This window comes from Toxotes jaculatrix, chromosome 14, assembly GCF_017976425.1.
Source record: "Toxotes jaculatrix isolate fToxJac2 chromosome 14, fToxJac2.pri, whole genome shotgun sequence".
Lineage (NCBI taxonomy): Eukaryota > Metazoa > Chordata > Actinopteri > Toxotidae > Toxotes > Toxotes jaculatrix.
In genome coordinates, this window is record NC_054407.1 from 15,596,601 (window position 1) to 15,622,082 (window position 25,482).

The window sequence follows — 25,482 nt, forward strand, 5'->3', positions numbered from 1 at the left end:
CTGGGTTGATAATTGACTCGAATTTGGGTAAAAATATCACTTGCACCAATGGGTTGTTTTGACCCAGTGTTAGTGTAATTTTTACGTTACTGTTAGGTTGTTTACACAAACTGAGATATGGTTATTTTGATCTAGTTTATACAAAACAAACTCAAGCTTGATATTTTCCTTCGAAATAAAAGGGGATAAAACAATAAAGTCTCAAGAACCTCAAGTTTGTACTTAAGTACAGAACTAGAGTAAATAAAATGCACTTTGTTTCATCCCACCCCTCTCAGAACAGAAAGTTTGGTACGTGAAGTAAATAAATAATGAAGTAACTCGGTGGCTGTAATATCACAAATTAAACAAAGCAAAAATAGTCTTCTTTAATAAAACAATCAAATATAATGAATAGGCCTCTGGTGAAAATGTCAAGTTTGTGATCTCAGAAAAATTAATTCAGCAGTTATTTGACTACCCCCTCTGTCTGGCCAAAGCCTTATCCACTAAGCTGAGTCTCAGGGCGGTCCACTGTTTGTGTGAGCTCTGAATCTGCAGGCTTTACAGGCTTTCCTCTTCCCCAGGCAGGGAGGAGAGGCTGCTGACTCCACAATCTCATCCCTATATCCCTCTATCCCTCTTCCCCCATCCCTCCATCCCCCAGTGTCCTGTTTACTCTCTGCAGCCCTGCGGCCGTGCCACCTCGGAGACACTCCAGACCACCAAGGTCCTGGCGGCTTCCTCGGATTGGCCAGTGACGGCCCTCACCATGGGAACAACGGGGAGAGGTGCTGGAGTGGGTGGGGGAGTGGCGCTGACGGTGGCTTAGTGGTGGGGATTTTCTATGCTGTGGGACCAGGCAGCAGGGTGAAGGTATGATTAAATGTGGCTAGTCCTTGACATTCAAAATATATAGGAATGCTGTTGCGTTGTGTGGCCAGGTGACCTCTCAATGGGCTCCACAACAGAGGATTTTTGTATTTTTAAGTTTTTCAGTGGTTGACAACCATTAGAAAACCATGAAACCAGGTTGAAAAAGAAATGGCATTTTACTGAGACTATCTAGAGAAAATTTATGAAGATGTTGCATCTCTCAGTTACACAGCCACAGAAAATGAGCATTTTCTTCTTGCAAATTATACTGTTACATTATTGTTTCTGCTCTGGTTGGCAGGAGGTTTTCATACCATCCTACTTAAATTTCCTCTATAGCCCTGAATGTAATGGGAGATGTTATTTTTGACACTCTGAGAAATAGGGAGGGAAGGTCATGTTGGCCTAATAATGTTCTGGGATTCTTTCCAAAGCTTTAGTCGCCCTCTGCTGGTCAAAGGCTGCACTGTTCTTCTTCCCTTGTCAGCAGCAATGTGGTGTGTTTGCACAGAAGTACAACCTACCACCAAAGCAACCGCAGCAAGCTCCATCATGACATCTATTTTTGCATGGGTGGTCCCCTTTACATTGTTGAACTCAGTGACAGCAAGCTCTTATGAATGTAAAAAGAAAGCACTGCTCCAATTCTGGAAAGTAAAAAGAGTTCTGCTTAGGTCAGTCTGTCAGCAGCCCATCAAAGCAAACAGCATTGGCCAAGCAGCGCATGCAGCTATTGAAGGGTTTTCTCAAAACGCTCCCTGGCAGGACATTGTATTCTCTGCAAGAAGGCTGCTCTTGTGGAATGATGAGAGAGTAAAGGGGAAATTAGTTTTGTTTTGGAAACGTTGTATATGAGGTGTTCAAGGGCTACTTTTTGGAGGAAGACATCCAGACAGGGATAAAGAGAGACTGCTGGAGAAAGAGAGGTGGGGAGGGGAAAAGAGCGGGGGATACAGGTGTGTGTGCATTAGTGTCAACATGGAGTCAGTCTGCACTAATTTTCTGCTGAGTTTCTGGAAAGTGGGTTCGCGCTCCGAGGCAATCAGCACTGTGTTTTCCCCATGCTGACTAGAGCTCTGCAGGTTGTGATGGCCTCTCCCTTTCAGACTGGAGGGAGGGAGTCTGCTGAGACAGCAAATGGGGGAAAGGGTCAATGATCAAACAAATTTAAAAAAATCTTACTTATGTTTGTGTACTTTTAGTAAGCAAGACCGTGTCCCCTACATATCGCTGGATCACAAGATTCTTGATTCCCCTTACTGAGCAACCCTCATTTGTGTCAAAAATAGAAGTTTCCCAGATGAGGCTACAGTCCATCTTTAACTTCAGATTTTGTGCCTCTACCAAGACAGAGAAGCACACAACAACAACAAAAAAAAGCCTCTAAAAAAATCCACGCACTTTTCAGCTGAAAAAAGTGAAAGACTGCAACTGAAACAAAACCTCTAACACTGAGGAAAAGGGGGTAATTGTGGGCCCTGACTCCAAAGTGTTTGTGCAGGGTCTTCGAGATTTTGACAGCCACAGGATATGCGTGGGCCATTGTTAGTCCCTCCAAGTGCTACCTTGGTGGTACAACTTCCTCCTCTCCCACCAAACCTCCATGCCCACACACATGCACACACAAAACTGCATGCACAAATCACAGCTATGCATCATGTTATACATGATGGGTAGGATTTATTGAAAAAGACAGAAACTCAACGGTTCTATTTCATTTTCATCCTCAAATTTTATCACTTTTTTATTTGTTATTCTTTTGGTTGAAATTTAATATAGAATTAGTTGTTATGATATGTTACCACATTTGCTGCTTTAACAGTTACTGCATGAGTCAGAAGTCAACTTAGCTGAAGAGAAAGCAGATATTTTTTGATGATCCCAATAATAACCCTATACCAAAAGATGTTACAGAATTGCTTTAAAGACAAATCCTTACTTTAGCTATGATTTAACATGAAATATATAAACATTTTAAAATTAAAGAACTAAAAGTAAAACCATGATTGATAATGTATTTTGACCCTTTTAACCCTTTTATGATTACATTATTTACTTAAAATAATAAAGCTTTGGTTAAAAGCTTGGTCAAAATTTCTTATTTATTTATTTATTTATTTTTATTAGTAGATTTCCCATGCATGTCTTTTTTACATTATTCTTTTATAAAACAGGTCATAAAAGAATATAAAAATGTGATGTATTAAAATCCTTTTCACAGATTTTTTTTAAAAAAGCAAGCAAAATCTTGAGATCAAATAATTTTTCCTCTTCAGTATTGCATTTAAATTTTCTTTGCTAATAAAATTCTCTTTAAAATATGTTGCTGTGATACTGACTATAATAATGTCTTTCTAAATCTGCTACCAATTAACACACCAAAGACATGTTCATGTTTTTTTTTTTTTTCAGGTTTTGCAACATCAGTATATCTATATATTATGCAGATGTTAAACAGTGTAAAATGTAGAATAGAATATCAAGGGATCAGACTACATTTTTAACAAGATAATTGTAAAATAATTTTATAATAAAAACTTGTTGTGGATTTCACTGTTAATATAAAAGAGTGTTTACTCTTGTCAGAAAAATCTACCTGATAGTGTTTCCCGGCTGCAATAAATCCCCGGCCCCTACCAGTAAGAGTATGAACATCATCCAAAACGCCCCTGAATAGACACAGACACAGTAAATCTTTTTTGCCTGTGCTGCCTGCCACACAACACATAAAATGCCTCCCTCAAAATGGGCTCTTTGTGTGGTCAAGTGAATATGGCCTGAAGAATGAACCGCAGCACTGTGACTCTTTTCCTGTTTCCCCTGTCTAAAAGCAGACTGGACTGAAATGAAGGCTGGCTCAAAAAAAAATGCCAAACCAAGAACAAACCAGGCAATGAATTTTTAGCTTAAATATGGTCAGGTATCTGTCCTCAACAAGATGCATACTGCCACGACAGAAATTAACTCGTTACATCTTCTGCTTCACCTCAGTCCGACCCTTGTTTCTCACTTTCAGGGTTGTGTCATCTATCGAATCCTCCCTCCTGTCTTGAGCTCCATCGTGGGAAACATTTCACACTACAATAGCAGCAGAGGCACGGGTTGCTATTTGGGTGCCTTGTGCTGTGTTTTTGTTGGCCATTGGAGCTGTTTTTGGGAGTCAGACAGAGAACAGGCTAAGGGTCTTTTCCCCTCAGTGCGTCCCTGCTGCAGAGAGACCAGGGCTCAGTTCATCGATCACTGTGCACCAGGAGGGAGGACAGACTCTGTGGGTGGGATAAGAACATAATCGAGATGTGTATAAGATGGGTATGTATGAAGCTTGTGCATGTCTAGTATTTGCGATACTGTAACAAATGAAAGTTTTGCAAGTGTGCGTGTGTGTGGGCGAGTGTAAGTTTCTGGGAGCTGATAAAGGGGATCCAATAAAACATGACAAGGGTATGTTTTGGGCATGAAAAGTATGAAAAGTAGATGTTTGTATGGGTAAAGGGTCAAGAAGCAGTTCATTTATCTGACTGGGAAGGTCTGATGTGATAAAACATGCACACAAGCAGCATGTTCATACACCCACGCCTGCACACAGGCTCGTGTTAACACAGTCGCCTGAGATACAGAGAACATGCTCCTTCAGTCTGTTTGAACAAGACGCTTGGCTCCATTTAGTTCCTTCAGCAAAGACTCCTCAGCAAGAGCTAAAGCATAAAAGAGCAAAGCACATACACACATGGAGGCCTGATGGATTATGGCTCTCTTGGCCACTGAGGCCTCTCAGCAGGGCTGGCAGACTGAACAGAGACCCCGTGCAGGCCGAGGGGTGAGCCAGAGGGACGAGTAAATACAAAGCTGATGGAAAGGGCCCCATTGTGGGACCGCCTGACCAGCAGTAGGGCCCAACCTGGAGATGATATGGAGCCAGCAGATGACCCAACAGCGGGGAACCTCCAAGATCATTAAAGGCTTCAGAGTGGCCATTTGATCAGTGTTGAAACCACCGACTGAAAACACTGGACACAGCAAGCTGCTGTGTTCCCCCCTTGTCTGGAAATCAATCTGCATGTGGGTGGGAGATGGCTATTTTCATTTCAAAAGTCATGTTGTACTGTTACTGAAAAAATGTGTTGCAGAATAAAACAAAGGAGCATGTACAGACTGATCACATAATTATTTATCTACTCTGTCTACTTTATCTATTTATCAAGCTCCCAATAATAATTAATGACCACATTAGACTAATTAGACATCATGTGATACAAAGAATCCATTATCCAGATTTAAGCTTGCAGTAACTGATCCTGTGGCCAAATGGGGGCAGCAGAAACAAGCTGTAAAGACAACACTGTATTATCACCTTTTAAGTTGACATAGGATAAGCTTGTTATCAAACAGCTGTCTTTTCATGCATCCAGCAGATATGGAGCAACATTAGCATCCATTTGTACTTGTATTGGTGCCCACTTGATGAATGCAAGTTCAATATTCAGTCTCCTTTTAGCTCTGTTTTGGTCTCCACCAACTCTTGAGGAAAATATCTGGCTCCTCAGCTGTTAAATGTTCCACTATGTTCACCAGCTACTCTGTAACTGTGTCTGCCTGCCACTACCACTTGGTTCTGAAGTGGTAGTGTGCACTGGATTTTTAGAGTTTTTTTTTCCTCACTGAACACAGCTGCCTGCTGTGACCAAAATCTACAGTGATGAGAACCAGGAGAGTGAACCATAATATTAAAGTTGCCGTCTGGGCAGCTAAACAATGAGCTGAAACTCACTATAAAAGCTTTGCAAAGCCAAGGGGAGCTGCAATTTCACATGATTATCTGCAGGTTCATCATTATGAGTTACACCTTTCACACTGTCATTGCTGACATCATTGTCATATTGCTTTTATTAAACTTGCTTCAAGGCAAAAATATTTAACTTTAACATTAGCTAATATAAGCCACCATAAGGTCCTGGTAAAACCAGGCCAGCTAATGTTTTGGCAACAAGACTCCTGAGTGTACTGAATTGAGCAAAGGTGCGTTTGCTTTCATAAGCAGAACATTTTTTTTCTTAAGTTACATAGTTACAAAGCTTTAAGTGATCAACATCATAAAAAATGATCCTTCCAAATAACTGGACACTACCAATGATATCCCAGTGTAAGATGACTACATTTAGGGAAAACCATAAAGGGATAAGTAGACATTGTGTTCTTACTGGTGGCAAACCTCAGTGGTGTTAAAAACAGATCACTCACACAGCATGTTCCCACTGCTGGACGTGACGACACGTGTTCTGCCATTAACTGAACATAAACGTGGTCTGTTCCCCCTCTCTACGCAAATCAGAACCACCTGCCCCCAGGCTCTGAGAACTGGCTGGTCCTCTCTCAAGACCTCCTTGGAGAGAGACAGCACCTCTTGTTTGGACAAACGTCAGGGCCCACTTCGGGGCTCGTACATGAAACGAAGAGTAGAGCAGGGAATCTTACCCTTCACATAGCCTCCTACAACCCTGGGCCCCGTCTACTCCCTTCTGAGCAGGGCCCAATATTTTTTAATTACGTACAGGAAACTCCTGTTACAAAGGACACTTTCTTAGTCAATCTGCAGGGAGGCTGCAAGGAGTTCTGGGGTCACCCTCCCATTTTTTTTCCCTCTGTCCTTTCTAACAGAGTGTGTGTGGGTGGTGGATGTATCAGCTAACAAACTGGGGAGCATGCCACCCAGAGATCTGGGTCAACGCTGACAGCCTACCTTCCCAAAGCCAAGATGGCACCTGGTTTCTCAATGCAATCCCCTTTTTACACATGTACCAACACCAAAATAACCCCCAGTGTCCCTACCCCTAACACGCTCCTACCCTGACCAAACAAACCAACTTCAGCAGCAACTTCTGTCTTACGTTCTTGTTCACACATACGATACTGTGATACTTGTCAGTATTAATGCTATTATAAATAGGAAGACAAAGAGTTAGATGTCAGTTAGTGTTTTTTCACCCTCAGCTTCTTTGCTCCGGTGGTCTCTAACTGACAGGAACTCAGACACTATTTGTTATCTTTAGGCCCAATAAGTCCATCTGGTTTTGGTTTGGCTCCTCGTGATTGCCCCTGGAGATGTGGATGGAGGGGACTTAGGGGTGATGTGGTGGAGGGGCAGATCTAGGAAGCTTTTTTCTCCTCTTAAATTGAATTTCTCACCATTCCAACCTGGGCCTTGGACCAGGGAATGAGCGAGAGCTCGCGTTCGGCTTCCAACCCTCAGGCTCCTGAAAAGCTAAGCAAAAAAGTAAGTAAGAGGGGGGAAAAATCCTTGGAAGAAATCAGTATCACCTGTTTTGCCAACCAACTCGTATGTTCGTAGTAATGGCTATTAACTGACTCAGATTCTCTCTGCCTGTGTTTGTAATAGAGGAATGTATGAACTCTCTTTGAACCATTCCTGACATGAAACTTTTTGTGTCTGATGAAATGATGTGTGAAAATAAACAAATAGCAGACTAAACAAAGCTGTCGGTCCTTGGCAGGAAATTAGGATGGAAAGTTTTTGAAATATATGTGTGGGGTGTTATATTTAAATGTTGTAAAAATGTTATTAAATTAAATTTTCTGATGAATGTACACTACACCAGGAGAAACATTTTGCCAAAAAATAGGCAACGTCTGTGGCAAAGGTAGTGTTGATGGTTATACATATACAGGAGCCAAAATAAAATAACTTGTCTATCCAGCTAACTGGCAAGTAAAGCTAGTCGGATGTTTATTTAGATATACAATCACTATCTCAGGAAACTGTTGACTTTTCTTTTTAAAGTCTTCTCATGATTTTATTTGAATAAAAATTAGTTAAATGAAAAAAAAAATTGAGCACTTTTATTTTTTATTCTAATTGTATGCAGCTGTTTTTTGTTTTTCAGTTGCCTTTCATAACTGAATTCCAAAAAAGGAGCCTGAGCCCAAGTCGATTTCAGGTTTTCACATGGACGGAAGACAGTTTGTCTCTCTCACTCATCTCTCTTTTCACTGTCCAGTGCCTGCTATATAAATCAAAATGGAATAGAAATGAAAATAACCCAGAACTGTGAATTATTTTGTTGGCCCTTACAATTTTATGGCCATGACTGTCTCAAACTACTGGATGTAAAAGTGGTCAACTACTGGGTTTCTATGCTTTTTGGTGGTACAGTTTGCTTTTCTGGTATTTCTGTACAATTAAATACATGTTTCCCATGGTACTCCCCCATAAAGTCTGCACGTATCCCTGACTAACCCTGTGGGTTCTGTAAAATAAGACCTTACTGTCTTTTAAAGGATAGAGCAGGCTGAAAGTTAAGGTATACTTTGTGGAAATGTAGCTTGAAATGTACACATGCTCTTCACAAATTCACGTTGCTTTTTGTTTCTCAGCCCCTCTTGTGACCTCTGTAAAAATCCTTGATAGCCACTTTTTTCTCCAGTGTGTCTGAGTCAAAGACCCATTCCCCCGGTATCATCATCGTCCCACACACTCAGTTTATTTTCTCAGGTGAACAAAGCGTATTGCACACACTGGCTCCCTCAGATGCTCTTTATTAGGCTCCTGGAGTCAGCTGCACTTTCATCTAGAGTAAGAGTGTGTGTTTGTGTGTTTAAGCTTTAAATAGACCTGAACTGGGATTGTAAAATTCTCACCAAAAATAATGCACTACATTGTCACAGACAGACAATAACCCAGCAAGAGTATGAAGATATAAAATAAAAAAAAGGTTCATGTGACTGTCTCAGAATTACCGAAGAGAGAACCGGAAATCGTGCTGAAAACATTTGGTTGAGTTTAGACTCATGTTTCGCATTAGTAGACCACAAATTGGTTATGATTTGTTTCAGAAAGAGTGTGTCATTACCCCAGTTGTATGTCTAAAATGTATGTATGTCACAATTTAAAAATGCTACATATTGACAAGTGGCATACTGTTCTTCAAAAACATCCTGTTTTTATTTCTTCCATTATAAAAACAGACCTTATTCACAGATAAGTTTCAAGATATCTTCTTGACAAGGTGTGATGGGGCATTCACTGAGACCTCTATGCCTTTGGGTATGCAAGGGGTTTTTAAGATTTGCAGTGAAATTCCCATCTTCTAACCTCGGTTCAACCTGCCTGACATTTTAAATTCAAGAGGAGAACAGTTTTCAACTTCATAATTAGACAAAATGCAATTTAGCTGAATGCTTGAAAATAAAACCTAGATTCAAGGTTCAATTTATCGAAATTGCACAGGTTTCCTGTCACTTATTTATGCAAGCATTTTTATTGAACACTGATTTGTGTGTCCTCATTTTCATATTGCCTTCACCTTTAAATACATGAACTTTAAGCCCCTTTATAGTTTTAGGGTCAAGCATCAAGCAAACAAACTCTGATTTAAGACACAAGTTCAGTTTAATGGATGTGTACACACTTCACAAATACATGCTGATCTTCACTCAGTGGGGACAACTGCTTTTACCAGCGCTCTATGTTCAACAATTTGTGTAACATTCATCATGAAGTTAAATTAAAATAACATAAATGGAGTTGCTACTATATTTTATTCACTTAGGCAATATTAGACTAGGTAGCGTTTAACTATAAGTTAGCAAACCTTCACAGAAGGCATTTTAAAGATAACTTTGCAATGTGGAAAAAGCATCTACAGTGACATGAATCTGCAGCCAGAGTGGCACTAGAGTGGTATGACAGCTCAAGCATACAGTACAATAAAAAAGAAAAAAAGAAAAAAAAAAGTTTAAAAAGTTATTACTCTGTTTCTGTCAAGTTTAAGCTTTAATGGCTGATAACATAAACACATAACAACATGCAACAAAGAGTGAAAATACTGGTAAGACATAAACTGTTTTGGTGAATTGCATTTTCTTTATAAACACCAGGACAAAGCAGGATGAAATAGATGCAGGAGACATGAGTAGATCTGACTACACAAGCCTTTTCAAGGGAACTACGGTGGGTTCATGTATAATATGGGTTTAAATAAATAACAGTATAAAGTGCACTTAGTACAGCTCATGACACCAACCACACAAATTCCATTCTGTCCATACGTACAATATACATCCCCTAAGATATGAGATATGGAGTTTAATCTACAGTTCAGCATCTATTTACAGCCCAAACAGAAGGAGAGAGAGATTATTACATTCACAGATGAATTATGCTGTCGCCTTCATACAGGAACAGTTGAGGTATGTTTCTAAACATGAAAGTTCTTATCTACCGTATCAGCAGAAAATGAGAACAGCAGAAAACAATGAAAGCACAGTGTATTTGGTTATCGATAAGTGAGGGTGAGTGGATATTTGAAAGTGAAGTAGATAGTACAGTGTGTTCGACTTTCAAGGCAAAGTTGCCACACACAGTCAAGCTCATTTATATGATAATATGCATCTAATGAAGCTAGGTCAGATTATGACTTTAGCACCATTTTGAAATGCCATACCTTACAATAATGTAATGCAACAAAACACTACAAACTGCAAACTCAGCAGCTGAGTTATCACTTCTCTGACACAGCCTCAATAATAACTGAACATCGCAAGCTTCACAAAGTTGTTATAAGATGTTGTTATTTTCTTCACCTGTTGTTTCTCAAGCATTACAAAAACGAGTTGTATATTATTGATGGAAAATGTCGTACAGCTTGCTATGACTATCAACAATTAAATTCCATTTGAATAAAGCTGTCAACTCTTGTATATTTATTTGGTATACTGGTTGCATTAGCCCAACACAGTGGATCACATTTCAAGAAAATTCCGCAGGTGCATCAACTGAAATTTAGGTAATTTACATGGACAGGAGGGTTGGTCCGAGTGGCCTCAGCTGGAGCTGTCACATCACTGTAGAGTCCTAAAAAAAAAAAAAATTTTTACAAGAGGGACAGTCATTATATCAGTAACAGGCAGCTACTGAATCTCTTGTCTCTGCTACTCTACCCTGCACAAAATTTGAGACATGCTTCCCCCTTGTGGATGTTTTGAAAGTATTCCTGTAAAAGGGTTGAATGCAATATTTACATCTCCACTGACAAGCATAGAGACTTATACTGGTCAAATCAAAACAAGAAAAAGTGACACTGAAATAAAAACAAACAAACAAACAAACAAATAAATAAATAAATAAATAAATAACACCAACCTCAACTATCAGTCGTGGGCACACATGATGATCGTCGTGATCTGCACATATTTTTCTGTGAAACAGAGAAGGTCAGTAATTATACTTAATTGTCACTGTTGTCACTATCATTATGATTTATCTTCATATCTATATCTATGTATTTATGTATTTATGTATTTATTTATTTATTTATTTATGATACATGCAGGCCAGGACTGGGTATTCTACCTTTGTATGAAGGCGATGATGGAGCACTGGGTCAGATAGCCAAGGATGTCTTAAGGCCTCAGATGCCCCCATCCTCCAACTAATAAGAAACACAATGACATAAAGATTATTCATTGCATAGACTGTATTTGAATGTTAAGTGTCACTAGATAATCTCAGTTTAGGACAGAGATACAGCGACACATAGACAGATGAATACCTTTTATTTATAACGAGGAGCCTGGAGATGAAATCTTTGGCTTCTTCAGATGTATCTACAAACTCTTGCTCCTCGAAGTTCCATTGACAGGCCAAGATGTTATTCAAAGTCTCATTGTCATCATCTCCGAGGAAGGGAGAGAGACCACTCAGACTAACAAGAAGAGACAAGTATTCATTTACACACTGGTCTTTTAAAAAGGAGTGTGCAAGTGTTTGTGTGCTTACTTACAGCATGTAGGTGATGACACCGAGGCTCCACATGTCTGTGTTGTACGACACAAAGTCATAGTTGATGACCTCTGGAGCGAGAAACTCTGGAGTGCCAAAATTCACTCGCAGCTTCTCCCTTGGTTTATATCTGTGTGGAAAATTCATAACAATGACATTTTACATTTTGCATGTTTACAGCCGTCAATAAAACCAAAGCAAATCCCAGTACTTACATCCTGGCGAGACCAAAGTCGATGATTTTGATCTTATTTGTGACTCTGTTCACGCACAGAATATTTTCTGGCTGAAATTCATGACAAAACAAATTATTTTAACCGAGAAGCTTTAATTAAACTGCAGGAATGAATGAATTCTGTATGAATTCAAAGGGACTTACCTTTAAATCCAAGTGTAGGATGTACATTTTGTGCATGTGCTGCAGGCCCTCACAGATCTGCCTGATGAACACCACTGCATCCAGCTCCATTAAAGTGTAGTTTTCATCAATTATCCTGTCAAACAGCTCTCCTCCACCAACACTAAGGTTAAAGATAAATGCAGAAAAAAAAACACTCAAACACCTCAAATTTAAAGCATTTTAAAGTTTTGTTTTATTTTAACAAAATTGTCCATACTTTTAAGAATACATATGTCACACAAAAGTAATTAATAATTAAATAGGTTAACAGAAATTCTGCTGGGTAATATTGGTGTAGCTCTAGTCCCACCAGTTTAATAGAATTTAAGTCTACAAAGGATAATGTCTTGCTACAAAAGTGATCAATAAGCTGTTTTCAAAGATATAAACACGTGCTGAAGATATAAAAGAAAGAGCATACTATTCAAGTACAAGGATGATGTCATTCCTTGACTCATAAGCTGCATAGAGCTGGATCAGGCTGGCATGGTCCAGATTATTCATGACCTGGATCTCATTCTTCACCACCTCCTACCAAAAACACAGGCGCAGACATACAGACAAATGCAGAAGCAGACAAACAGACACATATGCAGACAAACACGGACACACAGACACACAGGCAAGTGAGCAAACACACACACATATGCACACACACACACACACACACACACACACACACACACACACACACACACACACAGACACGATGAGAGTGTCAGCTGTTCCCTGCTATGAGACAATGCATCTTCTCTTCTAGGTCAAATATTTCTCACCTAGGTGAGAAGTATTCCCTTTGCTTCTGTTCCAAGTGTGGCCTTGTTGTGTACCAGTATGTACTAAAAAATGTAACTGAGCCCCTCTCCTGCTTTTTATATCATATGGCGTGGCTCTCACCGTACTTATCAAAATAGGACTAATTCATTACCATGACAGTGTCCGTCAGATGCTGTACCTTTTCTTTCTGACTCCTGGCTTTGATGACCTTCGCTGCCAAAGTGAGACCAGAGGAGTTTTCAACACATTTATGCACTTGGCCAAAACGGCCCCTAGAAGAGAGACAGAGAGAGGGAGAGAGAGAGATGGGGGAAAAAATTCAATTTCCAGAGTTGCCAACTCTCTCATCTCAAATTGTACATCCTACAAGCCTAGACACAGTTGTGAAACAAGACAGAGGTAGTGTGCTATGTGCTTTCCCATGACAAATCAAAAACTGATCTTGCTTCAAACAGGGATGTTTTAGTAGAGTGTTGAGTTTAATCTGTTATTTCATTAAATCTGAGCTGGGCTCTGTCTCCTCTTTGAAGACTTGGATTAACACTTAGTGATTAGCTACCAGCTGGCACAGAGGATACAATTTCACATACCATTCAGTCCTAAAGTAAAAATAACTGCTGTGACTCTGAAGTTATGAACCAGAGGAGAAAGGAAGAGACGAGGGGGGAGGGTTACGCAATTAGGCTTTAAGGGAATTGAAACTCTTTCTTGCTATCTTTTATTTATGATTCGTCAATTTAATTTTTTTACATTACACAGAAGGACAACGCTTACCCGCCCAGGACCTCCTGCCAGTTGATTGTGTAGAAGTTGCTGATCTGGTTAGGCTTTGCCGACACAATGCGGTGATTAAAAGGAGCCGCTGGAGGAGGAGTGGTGTCTGAAATAGGATGGGGGACAAGAGAAAAGACATTCTGTTTTAATAAGTTACGAGGAATGTGAGAACACAGGAGCTCCATTGTTAATCAGCCACAGTGAGGCTTCTGAAAAGGTTCATGGCTGCCATAATCTGGTTAGCACATTGTGTACTAGCATGATATAATAAACATCAACTACAGACACAGTTGTTGCCTTAATATGACAGTGGAGTAGCCATGCTTTATGTGAGGGTTGAGTTAGGCCTAGAGGCCTAGTTCAGGTTTGTAACTCCACCCAGGAATGGGTGGGGATAGATATGCCTACCTTTAAAAAGCCAGGTGAGAGTGCAGCACTTCCTTTGTCTGAGGCCTCCTGCTAGCTGTGCTTTGGTGTGTGTGCAGATCTTTGTAGTCCTGTGAGCTTGTAGGCTGTGGATGCCAGGGGATTCCATAGTAGGCCACCCCACATCCTTAAGTATGTAACTTATTTAAAGGTAGTGTAGTGGGGCTATGTCCTATATATGTATGAACACACATTTTTTTTTAATAGTGCTTGTCACCTTTACAGGCCCAGATCCAGACTGCTGCTTTGCCTGAGTGGTTCTTTTATTCATCGAATGTCTCTGCTTCACTTGTTTTTATTCTCTATATAAGCCTTGTCTTATTCATTTTATTTGTTTGTTTTAGCAGAACCAACTGATTTTACATTGTTTTTATTTTTAGGTAGAGGGCCAGTCTGTGGGGGGTAGTATCGCTGGGTACACATTTCTGCATGTTGTGTGGTAATATAAATGGTGGTGGTCACATAGGCATGTTTGAACTTTGTTGTGTAGTGCAGTGCTTAAAACCTTGCAGTGATTGAATTATCTCCTAGCGGGCACCTGGTGAGCACATGGTGTATTAGCTGAACGCGCTAGGATCTCCCCACAGCGAGGACTCTACCTTTGTTTTAAGCTTTTATTATAGTGGTTGGTTGGTGCTATTTAGGCTATTTCCTTTTTTTATCTTGTAGAATAAAAGCTATCAATTGTACTACCTGAGTGTTTTTGTTATTTTAGGCCTCTTAGCCCTCACTCCTCCTGTTTTAATCATCTTGATTTAAATAAACAAATTATTTGTTTTTAATGCATGTCTGCTGCTCTTCCTTTGAACTGTTATATTATTTGTGTCACCAGTCAGTAGTAGTTATATTGCCTTGAGGTTCATGATTTTAATTCCTCAGGCCTCTCTACATTCTGAGTTGGGTCACATTTAGCAGAATATATGTTCTGGTCATAGTGCTAGACAACCTTAAAGACTTTATATTACTTCACACTGCTGTGCTGTACCAACTTAACATTCTCAGCTGGGCAAACTGTGTAATGGCGACACTGTTACTTCATTACCTCAAACCTTTGGCATTTCTGTACTGCAGTTTCTGTTACTTCTCAGCTGACATATACACTGCATCTGCCATAAGCTAATATCACAAGATATATTTGCCTGGTATGACATGATATAAAGCATAGACCAACTCCAGACTCCCATATTTACACACACAGGGTCTTCACCTGTCTCCAACATGCAGATTTTGCTATGACTAATTTATTTTGGAGCTGCCTGACTGTGGGTTTTATCTAGACCCCCAAAAAAAAAAAAAAAAAAAAAAAAACCAGCCAATGAGTCCTAACTTACCAATTAAGAACTGCTCGGCATCCTCATTATCCTCCTTTTCTGCATGATTTTCCTTCCTCTTGCTCTCCACCCTTTGTTTAAGGTTTAACTGGATTTCAACCCCATCTGCCCTAAAGATGCCCCAGCCCTCAGACTCAGGCTTCTGTTCATCCTCCTTGTTGTCCTCTCTCTCCTCCTCCTCTTCTTCCTCCTCCACCACCACCTGGCTCTGATTTGTGTGGTCCTCCACCACAAAATGTTCCTCAGTCACAAAGGACTTGGTCGCTGTGCTGCTGATCTTGGCTATCTGGTCTTTCTCGGCCTCTGCAGGTGGGGTGACATCTCTGTTCTCATCAGGGCTGAAACAAAATTGATGGTAGTTTTCATTTGACTTTTTTTAAAATCATAAATCAAGAGTTTTTTTTCTGTAAAAAGACATGGCTGAAAATTTTTGGAAAAACAAAATATGAGTCAGTAAATCAAAAACACATCCAGATGATTGTAATTGGATAAGGCCGAGTACAAATAAATTCTTACATTAGATGCATATGTTGCTGATTATTATGCTGAGAAAAAAAGACAAATAACAAAAATAACAATTAAATGATACAAATTACTTAATATATTTTTATATTATTTAAATATATTGATTTATTTTCTAATGATCAACTTGTTGATTAACTGACTAATCATTGCAGCTCTTACAGGGGTTAAACTACCTTGTGGCAATGGGTTCTTTTTCCTTGTCATGGGCAGCAGGGAGTTCTGGGACTTTAGCTTCTTCTTCTACAGCAGCAGCTTCCTCTTCCTTCTTTTCCTCTGCAACTTCAAGCTTTTCATCTTCTTTCTCTTTTACAACATCTTCCGCATGAAGCTGGGGTTCCTTCTCTGCAACTACTGCCTCTCCCTCAGGCACCTTTTCCCCCACCTCCTCCTCACTAACTGCCTCGACAACCTCATGGTTCTCAGCCACTTGGGAATCTTCACGGCGGTAGTCCACCAAATTACAAGCAGCAACATCAGGTTGTTGATCTTTAGGCGGCACTCCAGCCTCCAAATCCAGACAGCCGGGGGTGAGCGGGTGACCTGATTTCTCTGTGTTTTCCCTGTTGAGTTTCTGCACCTCTTGTAGAAGCAAAACCTGCTTCTTCAGAGAGATAGAGTCTCGGAAAAAAAATCACAGAATTTGGATTTAGACTTTTACAGCCTGTTAAATATTCATCATAGCTTCCTTCGTGTTTAAGACTTGATTGGTTTCTGTGTCATGGTATACATGCTAGTAGGCTATAGCTATGTATGTAATAGAATATCACACTAAGATGTGCTTTGAGATCAAATGCATGCTTTCGTGTTAAATAGCAACGGAACATGGAAGTTTAAGCACTGACGTGCAGTATTTTTGCAGAGAAGATCATATGTTGAGCTCAGTACCTGCTGTTTCTGGGGGCTTCATCTTCTTTTGAGCTTTCTGACTCTTAGGGCTCAAACACGGCTTCTCTGTCTCATCTTTACCTTTATGGTCTTTAAACTGAGAAATACAAATAAAAACAGTTAAAAGAAAAAAATCTATATATTTTATCTACATAAAATGTTTACGTTTTCAAAGAAATTATCTCAATTAAAATGTTATACTGAAGGTTTGCACTGGTGTTACTCTCTATTCCAAAGCTAATATTAAAGGCAGTGATTTTTTTTTCTTTGCCAAATGTAACTCATCATCACTCTGATGTGTCTATGCAAAGATTTCATATTATTACACCTTTTTTGTCAAGAATATCCCCACGGTAACTTTCACAGTATGGAGCCCGACCTTTAAACTAAAAACATGAAGAACAAGGTGCCAGCCTGAAGCCAGAAATGCAAAAGCACATAAACTTACGTATTACAAATAAAAACGTCCTGTGGAAATACAGTCTATAAGAACCATAAACCTACAAATTTTCCACATTTGCGAGTGGCGAGGAAATGCTTTGGTCCATGGAGCTTTATCTTGTGAGAGGGCTGCGGAGAACTGGGCTCACATGCAGGAGTTATCTGTTGATTCCCTTTACTGGCTTTATTAGAAGTAGTTTTCTAGTAAAAAGACAAGATGGCAGTGCTTAGTAGGGTTATACGAATGCACATGGAATGGTATAAATATCACATATTAAGTATGGAAGTCAATAAAACACTGATATGATGAAGTTAGGTTAACATGTAAAGCACACAAACAACAAATATATCAAAAATCACATAAATAATTCAATAAAATGACAGTGACAGGTAGATTTGATGAAGTTAGGGTCACATGTAAAACACAACACAAATGAAACAATAATTCAATGAAATGACAAAGAAAAGAAAAAGGACAAAATTATAAGCAACACCTTCTCTCTCTTCAGTTTACTGATTGGCACATTTAATGCACATCTCCATGCGCACGACTGACTTGTATGGCATGCCTTTGATTATTCATGGCAGAAGGATAGACAGCAGCAGGGCAGTGAATTTATAGCTTATCACTTGTCTCACTCAGCAATGGAATGCAATGCTGACCCTGAGCGGAAAATATTACAAGTGACCATAGGCTGTTGTTCAAATTTCTCAGCTGAGGAACCTCACTAAACACCCCCATCACAGGTTAGCATGGAAAAAAACTTTCTTGAACCGCAGGGTGGCCTCACATTTGTTTTATGAATGCTGTCGAGAGGTAAACAGCACATGGAGATGTTTGGAGTGCAGTGTTTCCCCAGCGACAGCGGTGTTTTCAGAAGTTCAAATCCCTGACTGGGAGAGTGGGGAAACATGTAGAGGCCACAGTAACAGACAGAAATCTCACACCTCAGAAGGTGGAGGAAGATGGAGTAACCACCTGACAAGTACTCTGACGACAACAGAAATTCCCTGAAATGTGACTCACACGGAAGCCATCAGATTGGTATGTGGTCATTAATCATCCGAATATAATTTAAGCCATAAATGTATGATCCAGACCTTTAATTGGTTTGAATTCAACAAGTCATAACTTAATTTAGTTCAAATATGGATACAAAAAAGTAACTGTGCTGTTGCACATTGTGCACTATGACATAAGTATTTCTTCAAGTATGTGATAACACTGTCGCATGATGTCAGAAACACTCAGGTGAGTTTGCTCTTTGCTTGTAGGTCACAGAGTTAAAGAGATATGACTCTATCGTCTGCAGCTATGCAAGTGATAGGAGTGTGGTGATGTTTGTAAGTGCAACTCACGCCTCTGATGTCAAGCAGCACTTTGCGACCTTTACATAAGGTCATGTTCTGTCCTGTGATTGGATAATTAAGACAAAAGCCTCGGGTCTGATTTTTGGGAGGTGACTTTAGAGTCACAGGAAATTCTTTTAAGTCTAAAAAGCCTACAAAAATTGTACATGTGAGTACCATTTCCATTCTGGACAATCCAGCCAAACCAAAGTTGAAACTTTGGACACTAAGTTACAAATGTAAATTCTGCATCCGGACATACGAGAGCAAAGCTTAGTGGAGCAAGAGTAATCTCAACTCTCGCTGAGGTCATATTTACATAAGTATATTTACTTTTTTTATTTTTCTGAACCTGTACCAGCAGTTCTCAAACACTGCATGCTGTGTTAAATACAGACCTTTACTGGAACCTCTAAATCAAAAGTACTTTGACAGCATTATCAGCAGGACTCCAAATAAAATTTTATGAAGAGCTATTTTGCGCTGCAGGAAGTTCTGCAGTTGGCACAAGAAGCACATGGTGTAAGACTTTAGGCAATACCTACTTTACAGCAGAGGGGAAACCACTAGAAAACTAGTGATACAGAACATACAAAATAGCTGGCACAGAACTGGTGAGTCAGTGAGAGGAACAAACTGCTAAAGAGAGAGGGGGAGAAATACTGACTCATCACAATTTGTTGACACCTGACTCCTGGTGAGCCGAAGGGGTTAAAGCCCTTTTAGACCCCAAACACAGCAGCTCCGATCCAAAAACAGCATTTCTAAACAGGGACACTCACATTTCACCCCTGGCCTCACACCGGCCCTCTCGTGCCCTGCCGGCAGGGAGCCTCATGCCAAGAAGGCCATGTTGCACTCAGCACGGATACAGATCTATATGTGAGTTAAATATGGACTTTATATAAATTACAAGTGACATATTTATTGTGCAGTAACGTATTTACTGTAAAATTAGTGTTCTTAATCACTTTACCCTCAATCAGCAGTTGGCAAGTGTAAACATACCAAAGTCCAGACACTGCCTACCACCCTGCCTTTTTTATGGGCAGTTTAGCAACCAAGCCAAGTCACATTCATAGGCAAGAGAACTCTTGAAGTGGTCAGCTTTGCTGCTATGATCATTTTCACATGTTCTGCCAAGAACAACAAGATCCTGGTAAGATCTAAGAAATCAAAGTCAGCAAATATACGACATCTTTTACAGCACTGACAAGGACAGAACTAGATGTCTTGAGAAAGACGACAGGCTGCAACACCGGGGAACACTGATGCTTAAGATGATAACTACACACTTGGAAATAACAAATAATTGGAAGTTGGTGGTTTTTACTGTACTGTAGGTATACACTTAAAGCAAAGATATTTCTGAATTGGCTGTTAGCCTCACCTTGTCAAGCTTCTTGGTTATTGCATCTGTAGATGATTTTTTCCTGAAAGCTTGCTTTCCTTTATTGTCTTTGGGTTTGGAGCCCTTCCGCGCTGCAGGGCCTTTGAACATCAGCTCCATTATCTTCGAACTCTTGACTGTCTCCCCAATGAAGCTGATCACTTGCTGCATGCTGAGGACCAGTTTTTCCATCCCTTCCAGCTTTTGAGCCTGCTGCTCGGAGCGCTGGTTCACCACCGACATGATGGTGCTCATCTCCTGGCATATCTCCCTCACTTCTCGCCCCACGACCTGAGTCTGGTTCACTACCCTTGGTGGCAGATGAATCTCCTCCTTGTCAACCTTCAGATTCTCCATATCCTTTTCAATGCCATCAATGTCCTGAGACATCCCATCTAGTCGGCTGAGGACTTTTTCTTGAATGTTAATGAGCTTGTCCATCTTGCTGCTCAGTGACTCAATGCGATTTTGGATGAGGTCAAAGCTTGCGCTGCTCCCATCTCCTACTGTGTTTGTTACCAAGGCACTCATGGCTTTCAGTGGCATAAAAAATCACGTTAAGACACCAACTTGAGACAAAAATAGAACCAGTAACGTCCGTGAAACAGACGGAAAGACTTTTTCAAAAATCGTAGCCAGCTCTACCCTTCAGTGCTCCACGTTGGTGTGCAAACCAATTAAAATACAGAATTGTGAAACCAAAAATCCAGCAAGAAAAGGTTAAAAAATCACCAACTCTCTAAAACTATAAAGCTCACATAAAATGAGCTAGGCATAGAATAAAGTAAAAAGAAAATCAGTTTCTCTCCCACTTTATCACTGGCACCTGCTTCTCTCCACAATAGAAATGGTATTGAGAATGGAGGGAGCCGGTGTCCCTAAATGTAAATGGACAGCCTACGTCAGCAGGGGTCAAGTGTTTGGGGTGGGGGCTTGGCACTGCTTGGGCTATGAGACATTTGAGAGCCTTTAAGTGTTAAGCCCACCACCGTCACTGACCTGTTGGGTGTCAAAATGGTCACTGTACACAGTACTTCTTCGTCATGCAAGACAAGTGGGACAATGCTTATTCATTTTTACAGTTTTTAGTATTCAAATGTCAATGACGTTAACTTGTCGTAACAGGTGGACATGTCCACATTCTTGAATGGACAGCTAAGGTGTCCAAAAAAGGAGAAGTGTAAAGTTGGAGTTCACAGGGGTTTTTGTTGTTGTTTGTTTTTCTTTTAAGCAGAAGAAGAGATTTTGAGATCATTTGAAATTAGAAGCTATGTTGACAATTTCAAAGAAATTATTCAAATGAGTGTCATGGCATTGAAGAGCCTAAAAGGACTGGGCTGCTAGTTATTTGGCACAGCTGCATGTGGTTCTGTCTGTGTACAATTCTGAATGAGAACCATGTTACAGTGCAGTTTCCCTCTTTATCTCTTGAGTGCCTGTAACTTTCACCCAGTGTCAGGGGAAACGTGAGGAAGCCTACGGTTTCTGGCTAAGAGGACCTACAGTAAGATGTTTAGCCCTTCTGCTGAAAGAAGAGATGGGTAACACTGATGATTTATACTATGTCTACTCACTGACAAAAACATCCACTGATAACCTCCCTTAAGTGAGTAAGGGATCAATTTTAACTTAGCGCTTGTAATATGAGCGTAATCCGTGTTCCCTGTAAATCCAAATATGATTTATTCTAACAACAGACATGTGTTTATGTCAACTCACAGGGTACAAACACTGAAAATAAGATGCTGCAGTCAAAATTATTTAAAGTTTAAATAACCAGAGGCTGCAACATTCTCACGGTTGGATAATGAAGCTATTACCTGGCAACTTTGCCCGCACAAACTTCCCTAACTCATTTTGCCCCCATAAATTCACAGATGATAGAGCTGAGAAGGAATCCAGCTTTGCTCAAGCCACCATGAAATACTTTTGACAACAGAGGCACAGACTGCAAACTGAGCCACCGTGAACGCAGCCAAACTCGCCTCACTCCGGTGGCTCAAGCCAAAATCTGGGCTCATGGGTGCAGGAACCAAGGAGGGATGTGAACTTGGCAGATTGAATGGGGTCAAGTGGGGTAAGGTGAAGGAAGGGACGGGAAGGAGTTTACCTGTCAGCTCATATTTCATGACAAGTCATCACACCAGGTTGCATATTACTTTCTGTCTTATTTAGAAAAGAGCCAAGCTGCGCTGTGCAAAGCCTAGTGGAATTTTCCTACACCAATGCTTGTAAGAGCAGACTGACCTACTGCATTCCCCTGTATTTTTATTTTCATCTGGCCTCACTCGCGTAAGATGGCTGTAGCGGAAAGAACAAGTGACTCTGACGGGGCAGAAACAGATGGGAGTAGAAACAACCATCAATCAGTCAGGGAGAGACAGGGACGCTTACACCTGTCTCTGGATGCCAACAGATGACAGACAACGTAGGTCATTTGCAGCATGTTGTGTCAATTTGAGGGGCATGGACAGTCAACTTTCTTATCCAGTGGTGTGCAGGGAACAGACAGACTGGAATTTTTCCACTCAAGCCACAAGAAGAACATTAAGTATTTCTTTACAAAATACTTAATGTTCTCAAATAATTGAGAGAAAAAGAAATTTAACCATAATTTTGGTGCACACTAAAGGTTAGCATGCGAGACTGCACTATCACATTATGTCTTGCATTGCTTAGAGACAGAGGGGCACTTTAAGGCTTTTAAACCCTGCAAGGTATATAAACAGACCTTAGGCCTTTGAGGCTCACGGCATAAAGCAAATATCGAGTTCATATCATTTTACAGTGAAACTAACGCCAAAGAAAGTAACAGCATCATGACTGGTCCTCTATCACCTTCTTTGCCAAGCCCGAGCATGTGTACACACAGCCCGAACACACAAGGTGGCAGCTGAGGAATCACTGCCCTGTCTACTGGTGCATGACTAAAATGTTGTTTAGTTAATGTGACAGCAAAATTATCAGGATGTTTGGAGACATTGTCAACTGCATGAATGCTCAGAAAGCCTGTGTAAAATATGATGTATAATTCTGTGTTTGTGTCCAGGTTGATCTTGTAGTTTGAACTTAAGGACTTCTAGAGTGGAAAATATTTAAAGGTAAACTGATATATATCAGAAGGCTTTGCCCCTTTATGCAGTTAAACGTCAAACTTATCAGGTCACCATGTACCCTTTGTACATGGTGTGTTTGAGTGTGCTCATTCTTTTTGTTTGTTAAGTGTGTTGCTAAGAGTATAAATGAAAGTGATTTATTATCATTATCATAATAAATCTGGGGCTGCAACAAATGATTGTGTTCATTATCGACTGTTTTGTAGAGTGTTTTCTTGATTTTCTCGATTGTCTATTGTTTAAAAAAATTGCACATCACAGTCACCTACAGCCCAAGATGATGTCTTTCAATGTTGTATTTTTGTATGACCAACCTTTAAATCCAAATATATTCAGTCTAGCATGATATGCGAGATAAAATTCTCACATATAAAAAGCTGGCACTGGAGCATGTTTGGCATTTTTGCTTGAAAAAAATGTCTCAAAACAATTAATTGATCATTAAAATGGATCAACTAATTGATTAATCAAGTTATCATTGTAGTTTTAATATACTGTTATTATTTGCGAATAGATGACCTGGTTATAATATGCATGATTATGAGAATATTTAAGATCCAAACATTGTTGTGGCAAAATAAATGAAGGCCTCAGGGACCTTTTTGTAAGCAACAACTGCTGCTGTTCATTAAATTAATGGTTTTTATACACCAAATATAGTGCATATTGAACAGGATGGTATTTCCTCCTGACGGTGCAAAAACTGAGAGAAAAAAAGGACACTTGTTTGCACAAACATTTTTAATCTGGACAATTTTTTTTCTGAACAATCCATAGGTATGGAGGGGCATATGGTTGAATAGTGACTTGCGTGGCTCTCTGTATTAGGCTGTTTGTTTGGCATTTGGGAGAAGGTGTACTGTTAAAAATGGAGCACCACCTTCCTAACAGAGAACACAATGTCCTGGGAAGCACTGGGTCTGTGTGCTGTGGCTACTGTCCAGTCACCTCTCCAGTCTCCACTCACACATTGCGCAGCCTGCCAGCTCCGGCTATACTTTCTCTCGGAAACTTGTGGGCTTAAATGTGTGTGGTAGCCATGAAACTTTACTCCTTGTGCTAATGTCTAAGACGTCTCTTCTGTTCTTCCCCTGTCATCTCAGGTTTTCTCTTGGCATGTAAACACATTTTTCTGCTGCACTTTGACATAGTTCTTGGTTTTGTTTATACAGAGTTATAGAACTAAATTAGACTGCATTAGGCTGATTCAATACATTGAGTGAGCGCACTGAGCGTGCACACACACACACATATTCAAATACAAGCCTGTCTCTCTTGTGAAATGTGATAAATGTCTATGTTAAAACATGCAAGTTGAAGAATCCAAATGTTGAGAGGTTTCACATGATACGCACTTATGCCTTTTGGAACTTGACATGCTCAGACAAATCTAAATTATGTGAAACTGTGTGTTTCTTGTACAGTTATTGATTAAAACTAGCAGAGATGAAAAGTAAGTACATGTACTCAAACGAGCATGCATCAATAATGATAATCAAATACTATAATATATTATATATTTAATAGTGTACCACTTTGAAAGGTAAGGAAACCTTACCTTTGATATTTTAAGTATATTTTGCTTATAATACTTCAGAGAAAATTTACCTTTCCATGTAATGGTTTATTTTTATACTGTGGTATTGACAGTGCAAATTACTGAATTAAATGATCTGGGTCCTCCACCACTGCTAGGTTTTTGAACAGCAGGTGGCATTGTTCATCTGCATCAAGGGTGAACAGTGAGATTCCAGAGGTTTGAACAGAGGCTGTTTTCCCTGTAAAGTGTGAAAACATCAATAGAGACATCTCACACAAGTTCTACATAATCCGCATAATCCACTTCTTCTCAAGACGAGAGAAAGAGGTGCATTCTAATGTTTGCAAAGCAATGCATTAAGCCTGCTCACATATTAGACTGTTTGACTCTTTATATAGCAGGAGTAGTTCTATTTTTTGGTGCATAAGGGATGCAGCTAAGGAGTCATTTCTATTGATTTGATTTTCTATTGACTGATTTCTTAGAGCTCAAGCTAACCTGTTTTAATAGTTTGTTTTGTTCGGACCAACCAACCAAACCAAAAGGATCAGAATCCTGCTTCTTGGATTCAGTGCTTTTATGGCATTTTTGTTTTTAAAAAATGACATAAAAAAAGAGAATATTTTTAATCAACTGACTGATTAATCGCTAAATTTCAGTCAGACTAAGTGTATTCGCATTGAATTGGTTTTAAGTAAGAATGACAAATTGACTCTTATGTAACTGGGGAGGCAGCACTGTTTTGAAAAGAGCTGCTGAAGTACTTTTATTTCTGTTCAGCACAAGTAATCTCACTTGAACTTGACTAATGCTTTCAAGTTCACTGCCTTGAGGAAGATATTCCCAGATGCACTAGTATTACCAGTATGGAAATTTA

The 25,482-nt window shown here is 39.8% G+C and overlaps 1 protein-coding gene across 2 annotated transcripts; it reads right to left on the bottom strand.

Annotated features, from left to right (window-relative positions):
* Nucleotides 1-8,988: 8,988 nt before the first annotated feature.
* Nucleotides 8,989-21,683, bottom strand: LOC121193374 (myosin light chain kinase 2, skeletal/cardiac muscle-like). Of its 2 annotated transcripts, XM_041055620.1 has the most exons (15): nt 19,950-21,683; nt 17,273-17,410; nt 16,769-16,865; nt 16,057-16,501; nt 15,359-15,696; nt 13,602-13,707; nt 13,006-13,099; nt 12,472-12,581; nt 12,030-12,171; nt 11,866-11,936; nt 11,652-11,780; nt 11,421-11,573; nt 11,222-11,300; nt 11,012-11,066; nt 8,989-10,723 (listed from the first exon to the last, which is right to left on the bottom strand). In XM_041055620.1, exons 1-14 carry the CDS (start codon nt 20,493-20,495, stop codon nt 11,013-11,015), a joined length of 2,502 nt encoding a protein of 833 aa, XP_040911554.1. In that variant the 5' UTR covers nt 20,496-21,683; the 3' UTR covers nt 8,989-10,723; nt 11,012. The 2 variants fall into 2 exon arrangements, with proteins under 2 accessions (XP_040911554.1, XP_040911555.1); XM_041055621.1 differs by lacking the exon at nt 17,273-17,410 and having other exon boundaries at nt 8,994-10,723; nt 19,950-21,656.
* Between the last annotated feature and the right edge of the window lie 3,799 nt (nt 21,684-25,482).